At 41.1% G+C, this 15,591-nt stretch overlaps 1 protein-coding gene across 2 annotated transcripts in view; it reads right to left on the reverse strand.

The window, feature by feature from the left end:
* LOC145497719 (adhesion G-protein coupled receptor V1-like) overlaps nucleotides 1-15,591 on the reverse strand; it is a 75,144-nt gene that overhangs the window by 14,661 nt on the left and 44,892 nt on the right. For both annotated transcript variants that reach the window (XM_081477563.1, XM_081477555.1), the window contains exons 44-64: nucleotides 15,488-15,591; nucleotides 14,375-14,916; nucleotides 13,687-13,873; nucleotides 12,900-13,144; nucleotides 12,054-12,213; nucleotides 11,132-11,435; nucleotides 10,413-10,724; nucleotides 9,727-10,100; nucleotides 8,716-8,866; nucleotides 8,103-8,335; nucleotides 7,392-7,618; nucleotides 6,659-6,866; nucleotides 6,170-6,260; nucleotides 5,732-5,869; nucleotides 4,571-4,749; nucleotides 3,983-4,174; nucleotides 3,012-3,207; nucleotides 2,251-2,579; nucleotides 1,583-1,738; nucleotides 998-1,153; nucleotides 362-481 (exon numbers count right to left, since the gene is read on the reverse strand). The exon at nucleotides 15,488-15,591 is cut by the window's right edge and continues 263 nt beyond it. In XM_081477563.1, coding sequence (XP_081333689.1) covers nucleotides 362-481; nucleotides 998-1,153; nucleotides 1,583-1,738; nucleotides 2,251-2,579; nucleotides 3,012-3,207; nucleotides 3,983-4,174; nucleotides 4,571-4,749; nucleotides 5,732-5,869; nucleotides 6,170-6,260; nucleotides 6,659-6,866; nucleotides 7,392-7,618; nucleotides 8,103-8,335; nucleotides 8,716-8,866; nucleotides 9,727-10,100; nucleotides 10,413-10,724; nucleotides 11,132-11,435; nucleotides 12,054-12,213; nucleotides 12,900-13,144; nucleotides 13,687-13,873; nucleotides 14,375-14,916; nucleotides 15,488-15,591 — 4,604 coding nt within the window. The remainder of the gene's footprint in view (nucleotides 1-361; nucleotides 482-997; nucleotides 1,154-1,582; nucleotides 1,739-2,250; nucleotides 2,580-3,011; nucleotides 3,208-3,982; nucleotides 4,175-4,570; nucleotides 4,750-5,731; nucleotides 5,870-6,169; nucleotides 6,261-6,658; nucleotides 6,867-7,391; nucleotides 7,619-8,102; nucleotides 8,336-8,715; nucleotides 8,867-9,726; nucleotides 10,101-10,412; nucleotides 10,725-11,131; nucleotides 11,436-12,053; nucleotides 12,214-12,899; nucleotides 13,145-13,686; nucleotides 13,874-14,374; nucleotides 14,917-15,487) is intronic.

Here is a 15,591-nt window from a genome sequence, read left to right on the forward strand (position 1 = left end):
CAAGTAACTACGCATTGGCCCCTAGTACACCATTTACTGTGATGATGTACAGCTCCTAATCGAATCTCTATTGCGGTCTATTGCATGCGCTTCAGTTATTCGCAGGATGACCGTCTCTTACTTATGAATTTCATTTTTTTCCAATTGATAGGGTTCTATAGACTGAACAAGCTTCTGTCTCGAAACCTACAGCGAGAATGCATACTGTCTGGACAACGCATCTACAGTCCACAAACCTGAAAACCAAATCCTTCAAACGACGCGATTTATAAACAGTGAATATTTCAGAAATACCGTAACCTCCTAGGTCAATTGGTTGATGTACTGAAAGTTGAATGGAGAGCAGTTACAATGTACTTACCACATCATTTTTCAAACGAATGACAAGATCTTGTTGCTGTACTCCATTGGCAAACGTGATTCTTCCTTCAGATTCTACAACTTCGCTATGGAACTCGCTTTCACGGACATTCCATGACACCTGTACATGAAATTCAGAAGTGCGTTAAAATACGTTTTTCCAAGCCTTGCTGTCTTCGTCCTCGAATGCATTTGCACATCGAAGATTGCTGCAATGTAACAGCAAAATGTGGACAGCAAAAAAAAAAACACGACAAGAATAAAAATACTACAAAAAAGGAATGACAGGAAACAGGAAGACGAGACGAAACCATATATGACGAAATTTTAACTTGGCCGGTGTGATCTTCAAAGACAAGCATCAAAATCGAATACCAGCTTACAGGCTGAGCTATGCCTTACTCCTTTCGTCATGGATATCTGATCATAATTTGCATAGATTTTAACGTTTTTATTTCTCCGTTTTCCCGTTAGTTTTAGTTTCGATTGAGAAGATATATCCAACATTCAAGACCGTGTTTGACCACATTTCCAAACATCTCGAATTTAAACTCTCTTCTCAATGTTTGGAAATGTGGTCAGACACTGTGTCTCGTGTTTGATACTACATACCTGATCATTCTTCACTTTCACATACCTGTACTTCACCAAATGTAGCTTTCGTTCTTTGAACTTTGAGTACAGCTGTCGGGGAGACTGAATCTTCGTCAACTGTTGCAGTCTGTGATCCAGGGACAAATCCAATTTCTCCGCTCATCAAATCATTGCCTTGGATGGTGATGGTTGCCCAAGACTGAAAAAAAAATCAGATAATGTAAGAATGTCTATTTTCAATCAAGCGGCCAAAGTTTCGAACAAGGTTACATTCGATATTTTTGTTGTCTCCTTGTTATAAATCTACTAGCGTTTATCACGAATGCAGTTCTCTTGTTAGGTACGCCACTACTATCCGTTTTGTTGAGGAGATCTAATCGAGTTTCGAATGACTTTAGTCAAGTAGATTTATACTAAAACAATTAGATTATTCGCTCTCGGTTTCTATGCGTGATGGTTGACTTGGGCTGCGCCATCGTCAACTAGTACGTGATAGAAATCTCGAGCTCATAATCTAATTGTTAATTAGTAAACTACCTTCATCATTTGAGGGTTTCCTTCGAACTTATAGTAACCTTGTGGGTCTATCGTTCCTTTAAAACGATAACTAGCGGTATGTATGGCTCACCTGGAGTCCGCTATCAGAATCAGTGGTCACTCTGGCGCCGCCCATGGCATCTGTCAAGTAAACTAAAACCTGTTCATCAGGTTCAGGCAGGTCATCATCCTTGATCTCAAGCTGAACCTTTTTCATTTGTCCATCTGATGGTATAGGGTCTTGAGCCTTTAAAAACAACAACAGAATCACATAAAACAGATGCAAACTAGACTGGAACAAAAGAACACGCACAGGTGAAAAGTCTCGTATGAAAACTGGCCATAGTAGCAACAGTAGAATCACATAAAACAGATGTAAAGAAGAAGGACTGGAACAAACAAACACGCACAGGCGAAAGGTCTCATATGAAAATTGGCCATAGCAGCAACGGTAGAATCACATAAAACAGATGTAAAGAAGAAGGACTGGAACAAACAAACACGCACAGGCGAAAGGTTTGATATTACACCTGGCCATAGGGTTACAGGGAGAGAAGGAAAAGAAAGTAGACAATGATACACAGAAGTGCGCAGCCGTGCTTTGCAGTCTTCATGAGACAACAAAGAGCGAAAATAGCCAGAGACTGTCATAGACAATTGCGTAGTTATTTGAATTATGCTTTTCCGTTATTTCCATGTTTCTGACCTTGCACAACACACCTACATGTCTGAAAAAGCGACATGGAAAGCAAATCTTACCGGGAAGGTCACTCTCGTTGAGAGTTCAACATAATCAGTACCAATCGTCGCGTTCTTTTCTCCTTTCTTCGCTGCAATGGCGTTTTTCAAAGACGGCAGGGTCGGATTCCAACGCTCTCCACCCCCAACAGTCCTTACAAGAACTGACACATCGCCAAATGTCCCCTTGGTACGCTGAACTTCCAGCTCCACCATGCGTGAATTCCCGCTTGTGGCGTTTTCCGGGACCGTTATACGAGTGGTGCGGAAACTAAAGACACCCTGAGGATCGTCGTTGTCTCTGATTGTTATACGCGCAGTTCTGTTCACGCCCAGTCGCGGAGAGCCACCTGAAACAGTGGTTATTAAGAGCACGGTATAACTACAGTTATTCGCAAATTAGCATCACCTTGTCAACAAACAGATGTTACTCAACTAGCACGAGGTCTGTAGTGATCGAGTTCTGTTTTTGTACTTTCAAAGACCAAGCCGTAGGCGAACTCCATAAACTTACTGATGTTCCATTTCCCTTGAAAGGAGCCGACCAAGCTAGCCCACTGGCGTTTTAATTGTAATAGTTCTTTTGAAACTTTGCCGAGAAATGTAAACATCTATTCTCAATAAATGTGCGTGCCAGACTTCTGACTGACTAAATTAAGTTCGTACTTGCATTATTCGAGCCAATGTAAAAATGTTCTGGCCAAAAGTAATACGAGAGAGAAATGCCTGAGTTTCAAAGTAAAACGAGCAAGTTACAACTTTAACAAACAAAGGATTCTTACTTCCAGTGACGGAGGTTAAGTTTAAGAAGAGCACGCGATCTTTTTCCGGATCAGAGTTGCTATTTTTCACATCAACATCAAACTCTTTACTGAACTCTCCTGCTGCCATGCTGACAGTTCCCTGTGAGCCACTGAAGATGTACTGTACTGTAACAGAGCCCAACACGCTGAACTGACGCAAGATCTTGCATTTAACCTGGAAGAATTGAAATAAGGCACCGATTAGCTGAGTTGGTCATAAGCTCTAAGTTATTAGTTGCCTTGTTTTATCTCCCAAACTGACGACAATTGAAGTCAAGACTAAGCGTTCTCATACGCTAACACATGACGTCACAGCAAGCAAACTAAAATTTTGTTACCTCTCAGCTTTTGCATTCGTGTGAGTGCCTGTGCTAACCACAACAAACCAAGTGAATCTGTAACTGTCATGACGTCAACATGATGTCGGCAATACATTAAAATGATTACCCACGACTAATATCTATTTTAAGCATAAAATTAATCTAATAGCGTTCTAGCATGAATGCTGTTCTCTGATTAGCTACGCTACTCACTATCTATTCTGTTGTAGATAGTGAGTAGCCTAGGAGTGTGCAGTTGTTGACAAAATGACGGCCGCTTCTTTGCGTTTTCAAAGTGTCTGTGAAGAGGATTTATATAGGGTTTTGAATGACTAGTAGAGTTATACTAAAACAATTAGATTACTCGCTCTTGATTTCTATGCGTGATAGTTGACGAGGGCGCAGCCCTCGTCAACTATCACGCGATAGAAGTCTTGAGCTCATAATCTAATTTCAAAACGATAATTTCAACCTGTTTTCCATAAGAATTAGTTTGAACGAGGAGACTACAGTAAAGCTAGCGTTATTGCTCAGCTGTGATACACTTGGTAAACGAGTAAGCGCAACAAAAAGCCAGGTTAGCACTGAAGATTTCAATTGTGACTTCAAACATGTCCTCAAAACTATTACCTTTCCATCTTCAACAGCTTGTAGCTGTTGAGTGTCTGGAGCAACCACAACAACACCGCTGTACTCAATAACTGCTGTTCGACTGGCTTCGGTCGTGACATTTGCACCACCAGGGAGGTCATTCGTCGTGTGCGCAGACGCCAAGTACACAGAGTAAACTAGCTTTTTGTTAGGAACAAGTACTGGGTTTACCTAAAAAGAAAAATTCGTTAACATTAACAAGTGTTGAAGTGTTTAACTCATATCAAAACCTGTCATTCAACAAAGCCCAGTCTATCAAGACATTTGAAAGTTTTGCAGCAAATCAAGTTGCTATGAGTCGTAATGACAAAAGGAAAACAGTCTTAATCTCAGCTGTATTAATCTTAGCGGGCAGATGACATTCCTGTTCACATCCAAGTTATGTTTTCACTTCTCGCCGCAGCGCACCAATTTTTTACAAGCTAATCCACTGATACCATTGCCAATGGTTACTGTCATGCGTAACTTGGAAGTTGACAAATGTACACCCTCTTTTCTTTCTTTCTTTCTTGATTCAAAATCAACGTGAGTCCATTACGAACCTGACTTTCCTTCGTGGACACTCACCTGAACAGAAATGGACCTGTTTTTTGTCGATCCAGTAAATGACACCAAGTTAGAATCCGGGAGTATTTTCCCCGCGGTAAATCCATCAAAGGTGCCTGTTGGAAAACCTGACCTGATGTCCACTGTGGCGCTACCAAATAAACCTTCACGAACCACGGTAATGGACGAAACAGAGTTGTCTATGAACAAACAAAGAAGTATTTGATTAATATAGTTTATGAAACAGGAGACTTACTTCACAACTCATTCCGCCAGTCCTGATTTTCACCAAGAAACCACCCTTACGTAAACAAAGCATAGGCTCCTCTTTTCCTGTACTTCACAGAGCGAGATACAACTGAGAGTAGAAATGGCCCTGATAAAACTAGAATTTCTTCTTTTCATTTCTTTCTCGCGAAGCCACTTTTTCTTTGTACCTTACTACATGAAATTTTCGCGACACGTTAATTTCGCGATTTGGAGGTTCGCATATTTCGCGACACCTTAATTTCGCGATTTTGCGAAAATTTTGCATTTTGACTCACTTTAATTTCGCGTTTTTGAGTGAGACACACTATATTTCTTTGTCAATGTTATTTAAGATGTCCCTGAATTTGATCAAACAACTTAATTAACAACGTCCAAATAAACAGAAACGCAACTGATTATGTAAACAGTAACAAGAAAGATGTTCTCACGGTGTCTATAAGGCAATTGAAAGGTTTAAGCAACTAGTGGAACAGCACTACAAGGAGCCAGTAAATGGACAGTTTGAGGATTGTACAAAAGAAGTGCTACCTGGAGTGGAGACGGAAAGCAGTAGTGATGAAGAGGAACAGAACATTACCACAGAATAGTTCAAAATGATTGTTATAAACGTGTGTAACGGTAATAAAGTCGCTTTTTTAATTATTGACGTAATGTAAGTCACTTAATTTTCGCATCAAGTTAATTTCGCGACATTTAATTTTCGCCTCACTTAAATTTCGCGATTTTTTTACATCGCGAAATTCGCGAAATTAACGTGTCGCGAAAGTTTCATGTAATAAGGTATTTCTTTCTCGCAAGGCCATTTCTTCTTGTCTATTATTTCATGCTGAAAAACTAAAGAGAAAAACGAACTGCTCGCAGTCTACTCAACACCATGTGGTAAAGAAAAACGTGCTGTCCTTGTTTACATACCAGCATCCACTGTCAGTCTCAAAGAGTCGTCAGCAAACTTGAACAAAGCATTAGCTGCGTCCTCTGGTACAACAATGGTCTGAGAAGTGTCACTTGGAGAACTACTGGACAGCTTAGGAGGGATAGAGGTAGCTGGAACTAAATAGGAAATTCATAAAGTTAACTACAGTTCCTGTAATTCAACCCCCTCCCCCGTCGCTCGATACAACATCTTTGCACAAATATCCACCTCCTTACAATGACAAAGTTTGCTTCATAACGATATTGTCTCCGAAACAAAAAAGATTAACTCCATTTCTTAAATATATTTTTGTAACATACAAATTGCCATGTGTGCTACGGTGTAATGGCTCTTGGTGTCAATCAATTTCCTCACTCGTTCATAAGAATCGAGCGAGTGTCCTTGCAGAGTATCGCTCGTATAAAATGGAAACTTACCTTGATTATTGCTGTAACGAACTCCAGTCAGTGTAATAGTAAATGTGGAGCCGAGTTGAAGGAAAGCTGTCAAAGCGATACTCTCCGAGGCCTAAGGGTAAAAAGAGTAAACTTACACCCGTGAAGGAACTTTTTTTTATTTCTTCCTCTACTTTTCACCTTTTTTTTTATTAGGAGTGCTAGTTCAAGACAGAAACAATAACCACAATTTGACTGTAGCTATCCTTTTGTTTAACATCATAAAGACAAGCGTTCTGCTCATTAGCTTGCAAAAAAATGGTCACCCTAAAATTTCATCCACGGACTTCCAAATTAGAACCACCTTATTCACCATCAACGCACGCTAGGGTTTCGTCCACAGACTTCAAAGCCAGAACCCTTTTACACAGCATAATTAACAGCATGCAAAGAAAGTACTGCTTTAAAACTTCACTAGAATGGTCCACAAGTTAGAACCTGGACAGTTACGTGAAACAAGTGTTTCGTTACCTGGCTCTGTTTATCAGATACTGTAACAGTTCCTTTCATTTCTGTGGGGTACCACTCGGAGTGGCGCACCTCATACTGTACGTCAACTGCGCCGAACGTTCCTTTCTCTCGCATCACCGTAAACTGCAGTAGACGGCTGTTTCCAGAGACTTGAAGTTTTTGTGAATCTCGTTGAAGCTTGAAAACGCCATGAGGATCGTCATTCGTCCTACCATTGTACAACAGGATGAATTAAACTAAACATTCATTTCACTTTTGACATAGCAAACAACGGACGAAATTCGTGAACTAAAGGCAAGCCCTTTCAAACATTGATTAGGCCTTCAGTGGAGCGACTACAGAGAGTTACGCCCCACCTACTGGGATATAACCAAGCTAGCACCAACAAGCGTTGTACGTTCCTGTAGACAACAGTCTCCCTTTAGGCGGTCTGCTGCAGTATTAAACTCAGTTCAGCCTTAAGTGTAACTGCACTATTGCGAAATGTTGGGGCAATAAGAGAAAACAATGGGAAGTAACCTACGATTGACTAGCATCCCATCCAGGGGAGATGGCGATACTCCCAGCCACTTCACGCTATAGAAACCGGAGTTGAGCGCCGAGCGCTACGAGCCTGTTGGACTTAAGATGCTTTACTTACAAGCTCAGGTATTACTGCATTTTTTTCTCCACGTTGCATTTTGCGTCGAAGGGTGACGTTTTTGTCCTCGGAACAAGGAAACTAACCACTTACCTTATTTTAAAAGTGACATTAGTAGCAGAAGGATCTAAATCTGCTCCTCCATCCACAGACACGATTCTCAGCATGTAAACAGCTTCTAATTCAGGAACATCATCTGCTTTGATTTCCACCAAAATGTTTTTCAGAAATTCACCAGGATCGAAAGTCACTGTGCCGGATGTGCTCTGTAGTCCACGTGACCCAGAAGAACCTGTTACATCGGTTATTTCCCATTTGACCTGTGTAAAGAAGCAGTTTAATTAAAGATCTTGCCTAATTACTGCACCAAGAATGATGTCGCATGACATCATGAGCGGCCTTGCTCATATAGGAATAAGCTTCCGTTTAAGATTCAAGTTCTCACGTTCCTTGTACGTAGAACGTTTGAATACTTTACATATGTCTTAATGGAATTGGACGGTGGATGGGGAGAACGAAAAAGGAGTTCATCGAAAAGATAACACAGGTGGTTGAGGTTACGTCCTGAGTACTAAGTCTAGATTACAGCTTTCACCATAACTTCAAGTCTATCTCCCGCCAAAAAGGTACAGCGTCCGATTCAGCTTCCAGTTAACGTTATTTCCCACCAGATGTGCTGCCATTGTCAAAGCGACCGCAAATTCCTGTTTCACCACAGGAATCTCCCTGCTAATAGGGACCCCTAAGATTACTAAAATTCTAGGTAAAATACAAGTGAGTACACTTAAAACCGATAATACTCACATTGACTGTTCCCTGGGTACCATTCTTCCTCTCCACCGTGAACGCTTGTTGTTCTACTCCACTTGCAGGTTCATCAAACGTTCTAGTTGCTGTATTCTGAAACCTGAACACTCCGTTAGGATGGCCATGTTTAGCGATGGTGATGGTGATGTTGGATCGAAGACCGTCGATCGAACCGTTACCAGAAACTTTGTAAATTGTTAAAACGAATCGTTCCTCGGGTTCGTCAAAGCCTGTGAAATTGAAGAAAAAAATGAAGAAATGTCGTAAACAGAACTTCGAAGGTGAGGCAAACAACATGCAGTTGGATAAAGAGGATTAAAGAGGACACTCAACGAAACAACTTGAATCAGGTAAATATCTAAGCGACCTCTTGTGTTAAAAATATCCTTATTCTTTTATTTGTTTTCAATGTGTTCAATAAGCTTATTTGTAAAGTACGATTTGATGTTGCGGTACGAAGCCCGAGTAAACGCTCTTAGAGCGTCTAGTTATCTCAGCAACAATTCTGATATAGACTCGTGGCCAAATCGGACCAAGAATAGCTAAAAGGACTAAGTATGCATTTCTAAATAATAAGTGGAGACTAAAAACGTAAGCGCTGTATACTTACCCAAGAAAGGTCTAACGCGAAGTCTTACAGTCCTCTTTGCTCCTACGTCGCCATTAGGAAATACACTTGATCCATCAGTGGCCCCTTCGAAGTCATCAGGTAATGTACAAGAATCACACGGAGGGTGGATTCGAACTACCTTCCAGCTCACCTAAAGAGCGACACAATCAGAAGAATCAAATATCATATCCAACAATTTTGTATTATGTGCCTCTCTCGCCCTCTCCCTCTTTTAAAGCGTCATATCCCCCACAAGATGGCTATCGAACACAACATTTCTGAACAGGAAAACTATCATCTAAAAGTAATACCCGCGCTGTCTTTTGCAATAAAGCCATATCACAAGATACTTAAGGTCATTCCACTGAAATAGAACCCGCACTGAGATTTTTGTGAAACTTTGCCTATCGATTGTTTATATTATAGGGACTTAAATTTTGAAATAAAAATGAGGGGTCCCCATGTTCGTTTAGGAGCAACAGCACCTTGTTTACACCCATATAAATCCTTATAATAGCACCATGACTGTAGTCACGATTGCTTGCTAAATTCACGTTTCCGACGATTGCTTTTTGTTCTACACTGAGAATAGGTCCATATTTATTTTACACAGAGAAATTTATTACTCAATTCAAAACAACTGAAAAAAATGATATGTCACCATACTCCTTTGCGAGAAAATGAAGATTTACCTCTATGGCGAGGTCCAGCTGTAAAGAAAGGGCCGCCATTTTTTAATGCCCGCGCGCTAATCACGCGTGAAATTATGCGCAGTAGGGATGCGCAATGTAATACTGGGGAATAACCTTAAAGAGGCTCAGTCACGCTATTTTGAGTTATTTTAGCCACGTAGAGAATTACCTCTATGTTAAACGAAACGGCCTAAAAATAGCAGTTCACTAAGATAGGAAAACACTAAAGAGATAATATTAAACTATAAAGGAACAAGGATGGTTAAGGATGGGGAAGACACGTTTAAGGCATTTTGAGTTTAGATTAAATTCCACTCACCTCCACTTCCCCTTCAGCCCCACCTTCTCGTTGAATAACAAAGCTCAGATCAGCAGATAAGCTAGGATTAACGATTGTCAGCTGAGACCTGTTCACAAATCCAAACAATCCGCCGGGATCGTCACTCGTTTCTATGGTGACAGTCACGGTTTTAGGCGACGCTAGCTTAGCACCACCTGTCACGGAATCTAGACTGACTGTGAAGTAGTCACGCTGTTCTGGAACATTGTCGTCAAGGATCGTAATGTTTATAAATGAAGTAGTTTGACCACTGGTGAATTGAACGGTGCCTCTGGACTCTCTAAAATCCTCACCAAGGATGGCGGTTCCATTCTGAACTGAAAATACGACGTCAACAACTCCGAGGCTACCCCCTATTGAAATGTAAAAGAGACATTTTTCAACGACAACTACAGAAAATGGACCCTAGAATATATATTACTTGCTGTTTGATTGAACAGCTTGCTACAGCCTTGCTCACAAGTGCTGGAAAACTTCATTCCCTAAGCATTTTTGACAAATTACTTGAATGGTGTACATCAGATTGCTTTTTTTCCGGAAAAAAGAAGCTGAGCATTCTCTTATGCAAAATGAGTGAACGTCAAGACGCTAAGCAAAATAATGATTTATTTGGTTTTGTTGCTTACTAGATGGTATCACACAAGAATACACCTAACCCAGCTTACCTTCTCTAACGAGTTGCAGAACAGCAACCCTACTCTCCTCTCGCACAAGTTTGGAGCTCTCCGTAAAACGTACAATCCCACGAGCGTCGTCATTTTCCTCAATCTCAATCATGACCTTGTTTTTATCTGAACTGATCCAGGGTGGAGTATTTAGTGGCAAGCCATCTATAACGCTGTAGTTTTTGGGCGAACCAGAAACAAGTTGCACAGCGAGCAGTTCAACTGCGATGGTCTCGGAGAGTTCAGGGGTGTCGTCTTTCTTTATGAGAACGGGAATAGTCTTTTGATCCTCTTTATCGGCGAAATTAAGAACTGAGAGAAACAAAAGGTTTAGACAAAAACCGGAGACTTGCAAAAATGGTAGAAAGGGTCCGAGCGTACTACTCTCTAGGAAGTATAGAACCTGCATAGGAGTGTATAAATTTGCATACGAATGAAATGCCTCTAACGACAAAAGCTAAGCATCATCCAAGTTGAAGGAAAAATAACATGATAAATGACTGATAAACGTGTTCTCTTGAGAAACATTCTCATAGCACAACTAAAGACTTCCACTGCTTATATATTCTACGTTAGCAAGGCGCCAAGAGGATACAATAAGACGTTCAGCGTCTCGGGGACGATTTGGGGTGAACCGACGTACGTTAAGTTATGGCCCGTCAAATTCCAACGCACTGTGAGTAAAAGACGTACGAAAACAACAAAACTTCGAACCATACCGCTTCCAAACGACTCGTAGTCGACACCCTTTGTGGCAGTGGTGGACGAGACGCTATAATTAACCAACAGATCACCAATGCTTCCGCCATTCCTTAGAACTGTGAGATTCACAAACCCAACATCTTCACTGACATTAAGACTTGATGCCGACTGAAACTCGATAATTCCATATGGATCATCACTAGCCACTACAGTGATTTGCGCTTGGCGTGCGCTCTGCGAAGGATCAAGGACAGTATCACTGGCTCCAAGCAAAGAGAAAGAATACACAGCCAGCTCTTCAGCTGTTGAATCGTCTTTCACCTAACAAAAGCAAAAGAACAGGAGGTTGTATAAGACACTGAATTATCTTGTAGCCACGTGCTTTCATCCGGGATATCTATTCATGACTGCAACTTTTAGTAAATTAAAGTGGATAGGTTATGCAGTTTTTTGATTGGCTTACCAGGTTTCGGTATGTTTTGGGTGCCGGTGTACGTCCTTCACTGGGGCGTTACAGCGCTATGGCGAGTCTTTTAATAACAAAGCTGACGATGAAATCTCACACCAAAATAGACCGAATGCAAATATGGCGGACCGCTGTGATATTATCAGCAACAGGGAAGCATAACTTCTTACTATAACAGCCCTCGCTTTCAATTCCAACCCTGAACTCTGTCAGTAAATTTTCTTACAATATTTGGAGCCGATCCCCCAGCACTAGACGCGAATTGATCTTTAAAAGCAGGCATACAGGCTGTAACTGTATTCAGCTAAAATTCTTTACACACGGAAACATTTTGAAAGTTCCGTGTACGATATTCTGCGCTAAAGACCCTTGAGATGAATGTAAACCAGTCGCCCTATAGCGTACTAGGTGTACTTGTTCCTCAAAAGTTACCCCCTAACACGGGTTCAACTGCTTTTCTATATTTGGCTCACCATAATAGGAAGCATTACTGTCTCCACGCCATCTGGCATAGTCACTGAACCGGAAGTAACGTTAAAAGTGCTACTGGGGCTTGGTGCATTACCAGGTGACCCTACAGTGATTGACCACGTGATCTGCGCGTCGCCAGACTGACCTATCCGGCGGAGTAACCTGAAAAAAATATCAAAAATATTACTCTTAACTATACACGCCACAAGGTGATATCAATAACGTCCATGGAAAGTTGACGCAAAAAGCAAAACAAAAAGGCAAACAAGAGAAGGGGAATGAAGTCTCCACGTTAAAACACTTACAACATTTTTCTCGTTTAAGAACGGGTTGTAAAAGTGAAATGACCTGAAAAAGAACTTAACGTTTTGTAGTAACGCCGTGGAAAAACTCTAAACAGTGTAAATGTGACGACAACTTCATCCGATTGTAGAGTGATCGAAGAATTATTTCTCCTTAGCATATTTATTGTCGAGCAGATAGGTGATGAGCAACAGAAAATTATTAACTATGGGGTGTTGCCTTTAAGTAACGGCAAACAATCGAAACAAAGCATAACACCAACTGCTACATTTTAACGTATATCAATGTAAAGTTTCGCTCTCTCCCTTCTCTCTGGAGAGGAACGTTAAGCAACCAGACTCCACCGGGTAAAACATAAAGCATACAGCCAAAATTCCTTCGTATGTTAACTTATGGCGTTTTATCCTTCTGCAAGAAGGCGTTAGGATAACAGAGTTAAGTCCAATATTTTGCTTCAGTAACTTTTGTTTGTCCTTCCCTTGATGTTAAAGCATCTCATTCATGAGCTATTCTTCATTCGTGATTAATTTCTCCGGAGTACTTACCTTATGACGAACACTCCATCATGCCCCTGTACTGGTTCTCCTGCTACTATAGCTTTTGTAGACGGGTCAATTGACACAACTCCTTCCACTTTGTCATTCGGTGGGATGTAAACTCTAGCTTCGTCAAGCGCTGGGTCGAGTACCCCGCCATTGTCGACACTGACAAGCTGACAAGTAAACGTTTGACCCTCTTCTGCCACTGCGTCATCGAGTGCGTGCAGCGTGATAAACTGAGAAGTGACTCCCTGTGGACACGAACACAAATTCATAATTATCACTAGCTTGAGTGACACTGTCAGAAGGCGATAGGAGAAGTGCTGTTTTCGGCAAATATTCGTTTAGGTACTCGTAGAGTTTGCAATTATTTTGATCAATCAGAAAATAGCACGAGAATTCTGAAGTCACGTCGAATGGTTGTCGTTAGGACATAACTAACAGAAATTCTTGACGAGAGCTGTAGTCTCATAAGATTCTCAGAGAAGAAAGTTCTGAACAAACTTCCAGGGGAAACTCAGTGAGAGTCGGGAACTATGGTGAAGTAGGACCGAGGACGACTTCTGCAAATAAAATTAGTACTCCCCACCCCGCCCCTCCCATCCACCTGTTAGTGTTAAACATTTGAAATGTTAAGGTAAGGTTGGATGACAGAATGGGAAAAGGCCGCCATTAAACTCTTTTGTAAAGAACGCTTGGGAGCCTTTCCTGTTATGACAGGATTTTAGCTAAGGCAAGGTACTGTTTCATAGGTGAAACAATTCCACATTCTAACCAACTCGCAGTTACAGACCTGTTTAAACCTGAGTGAGCCATTCATTGGCGAGATTTGAGAGCTGGCATTGACAATGCCTGAACTCCATGTCAGCCTCCAGGTCACGTGCACATCTCTAAAGGCGCCCCGCTCTCTCTTCACTTCAAGTTGTAAAGTAGCTCCTTCTTGAACAGTTTTGATGTCCTCAGATATTTCCTTTGTAAAGCTATCGAGAGAAAAAATTAAAATGTACAGACTTTCACTCCAGCTGATTGTTCAGTACGATACACGTAAACTATGCAAATTTCTTTAAACGATCCTTTAATATACGAAACGAGACCTAAAGGTACAGAAAAATGACGGGATTTAAATCAAAGATTTTCTCAGTCTAAGGACTAAGCTGTGAGGTCAGATAGAAGATCACTCTACGTTTTTTCAGAATATTTCACGTGGACTTCTTGATTTTTAAAATCAAATAACAGTTTTCAGGTATCACGGTTTTCTATCAAACATAAACTTCGTTATCTTTTAGCAATAAATCTCGCTGCCAGCCTCACCAGCCTGGTTTCATGACGTAATAACTACTAGCTTGAAACCTTCAACTGAAATACAGTGAACTTTCCAAAACACACAGACCCATTGTACATGGAATATAACAACCATTGAGTACCACTCAAAACGTAAATTTAATATTAGTCTTTTGTAATTCACAAACTATATTACATACCCAAACCGTCCGTAAGGTTCATCGTTGGGTTTGATAATCACATCGACCTTGCTCTCTGGACCAATCCGAACACCTCCCAAGGGACGACTCATTTGAACGTAGAAACCTTCTTCAATTTCAGGTACATCATCATCAGTTATGTTGATTTTGAAAGTGACACGGCTCTCCCCCGAGGCAAACTCGACTTTTCCTTCACTTGGAGAAAAATCTGCACGGTCTGTAGCAGAATATACGCTTGACCTCAGAGGTCGAGCAATATATCGGAAGCCGACCTCTCCTGACAAGCTGCTACCTGTTCGCTGGACTGTAATGTTTAGCATTCCTACATCCTCGTCTAACTGGATGGTTTGGGTTGCCGGGTCTAGCAACGCACTGACATCAAAGTTAAGTTCACCTACAGTTTGGTTTGGTTGTGCAATCACGACTTCCAGTAAACGAGAATTTGGGTCGATGCGAGGAGAGTTATCGACCTCGTCACCTTGCTTGAGTGTCACAGCTGTGAGATTCACTTGGAAGATTTTCTTTATAACTGTGCTGTTGAACTGAAAGATAAAATAAAACACAATTTAATCACGAAAAGAAAACGCCTTAATAACATTTCAGTAACCGCTGTCCTACCAATTTTTTATTGTGGCCTATGAAACAAATACTCCGCAGGAGACAAACATCAAACTTACTATGGATAAGAATGAAATTTATGCAGGCTTTGCAGGCCTGTTAGTTACATTGTATAGCGTAGCTGAGTAGTTAAATTAGGTCAGAACTGCCAAGATCGAATCCAGCCAGTGACGGAATGAAAAGTTTGAAGCCAGCCTGGACCTCTGCATTACAAGACCGTATCAAGCACGTTGACTATACACGAGAAACTATGTGCAACAATTTTCAAAGAATTCCCAACTCTATAAAAACTGGACATCACGATATAGAGCTAAGGTGAGCAAGCATTCACCTTCCTGCAATCAGGGGCCAGTGAGTGGCAGAGTTAACAACATTGTAAGAAGGTTTCGATAGGATTCTTACAGGACATTGTTCCAGCTACCGCTTAGATTCAACACACAAACAATAAAAACTGGTTTTAAATATTCATACAATCGCCAACCGATCTAAACTTACATGTGTTACATCCAAGGTTATCTGCGTCAAGTTCTGTCCGGCTGGGATTTCTACAGTACTTCTCACGCTTACGTAATCAACTCCAGGCATGGCTACACGTTCAT

The sequence above is a fragment of the Orbicella franksi genome, chromosome 1 (genome assembly GCF_964199315.1).
Source record: "Orbicella franksi chromosome 1, jaOrbFran1.1, whole genome shotgun sequence".
Classification (NCBI taxonomy): domain Eukaryota; kingdom Metazoa; phylum Cnidaria; class Anthozoa; order Scleractinia; family Merulinidae; genus Orbicella; species Orbicella franksi.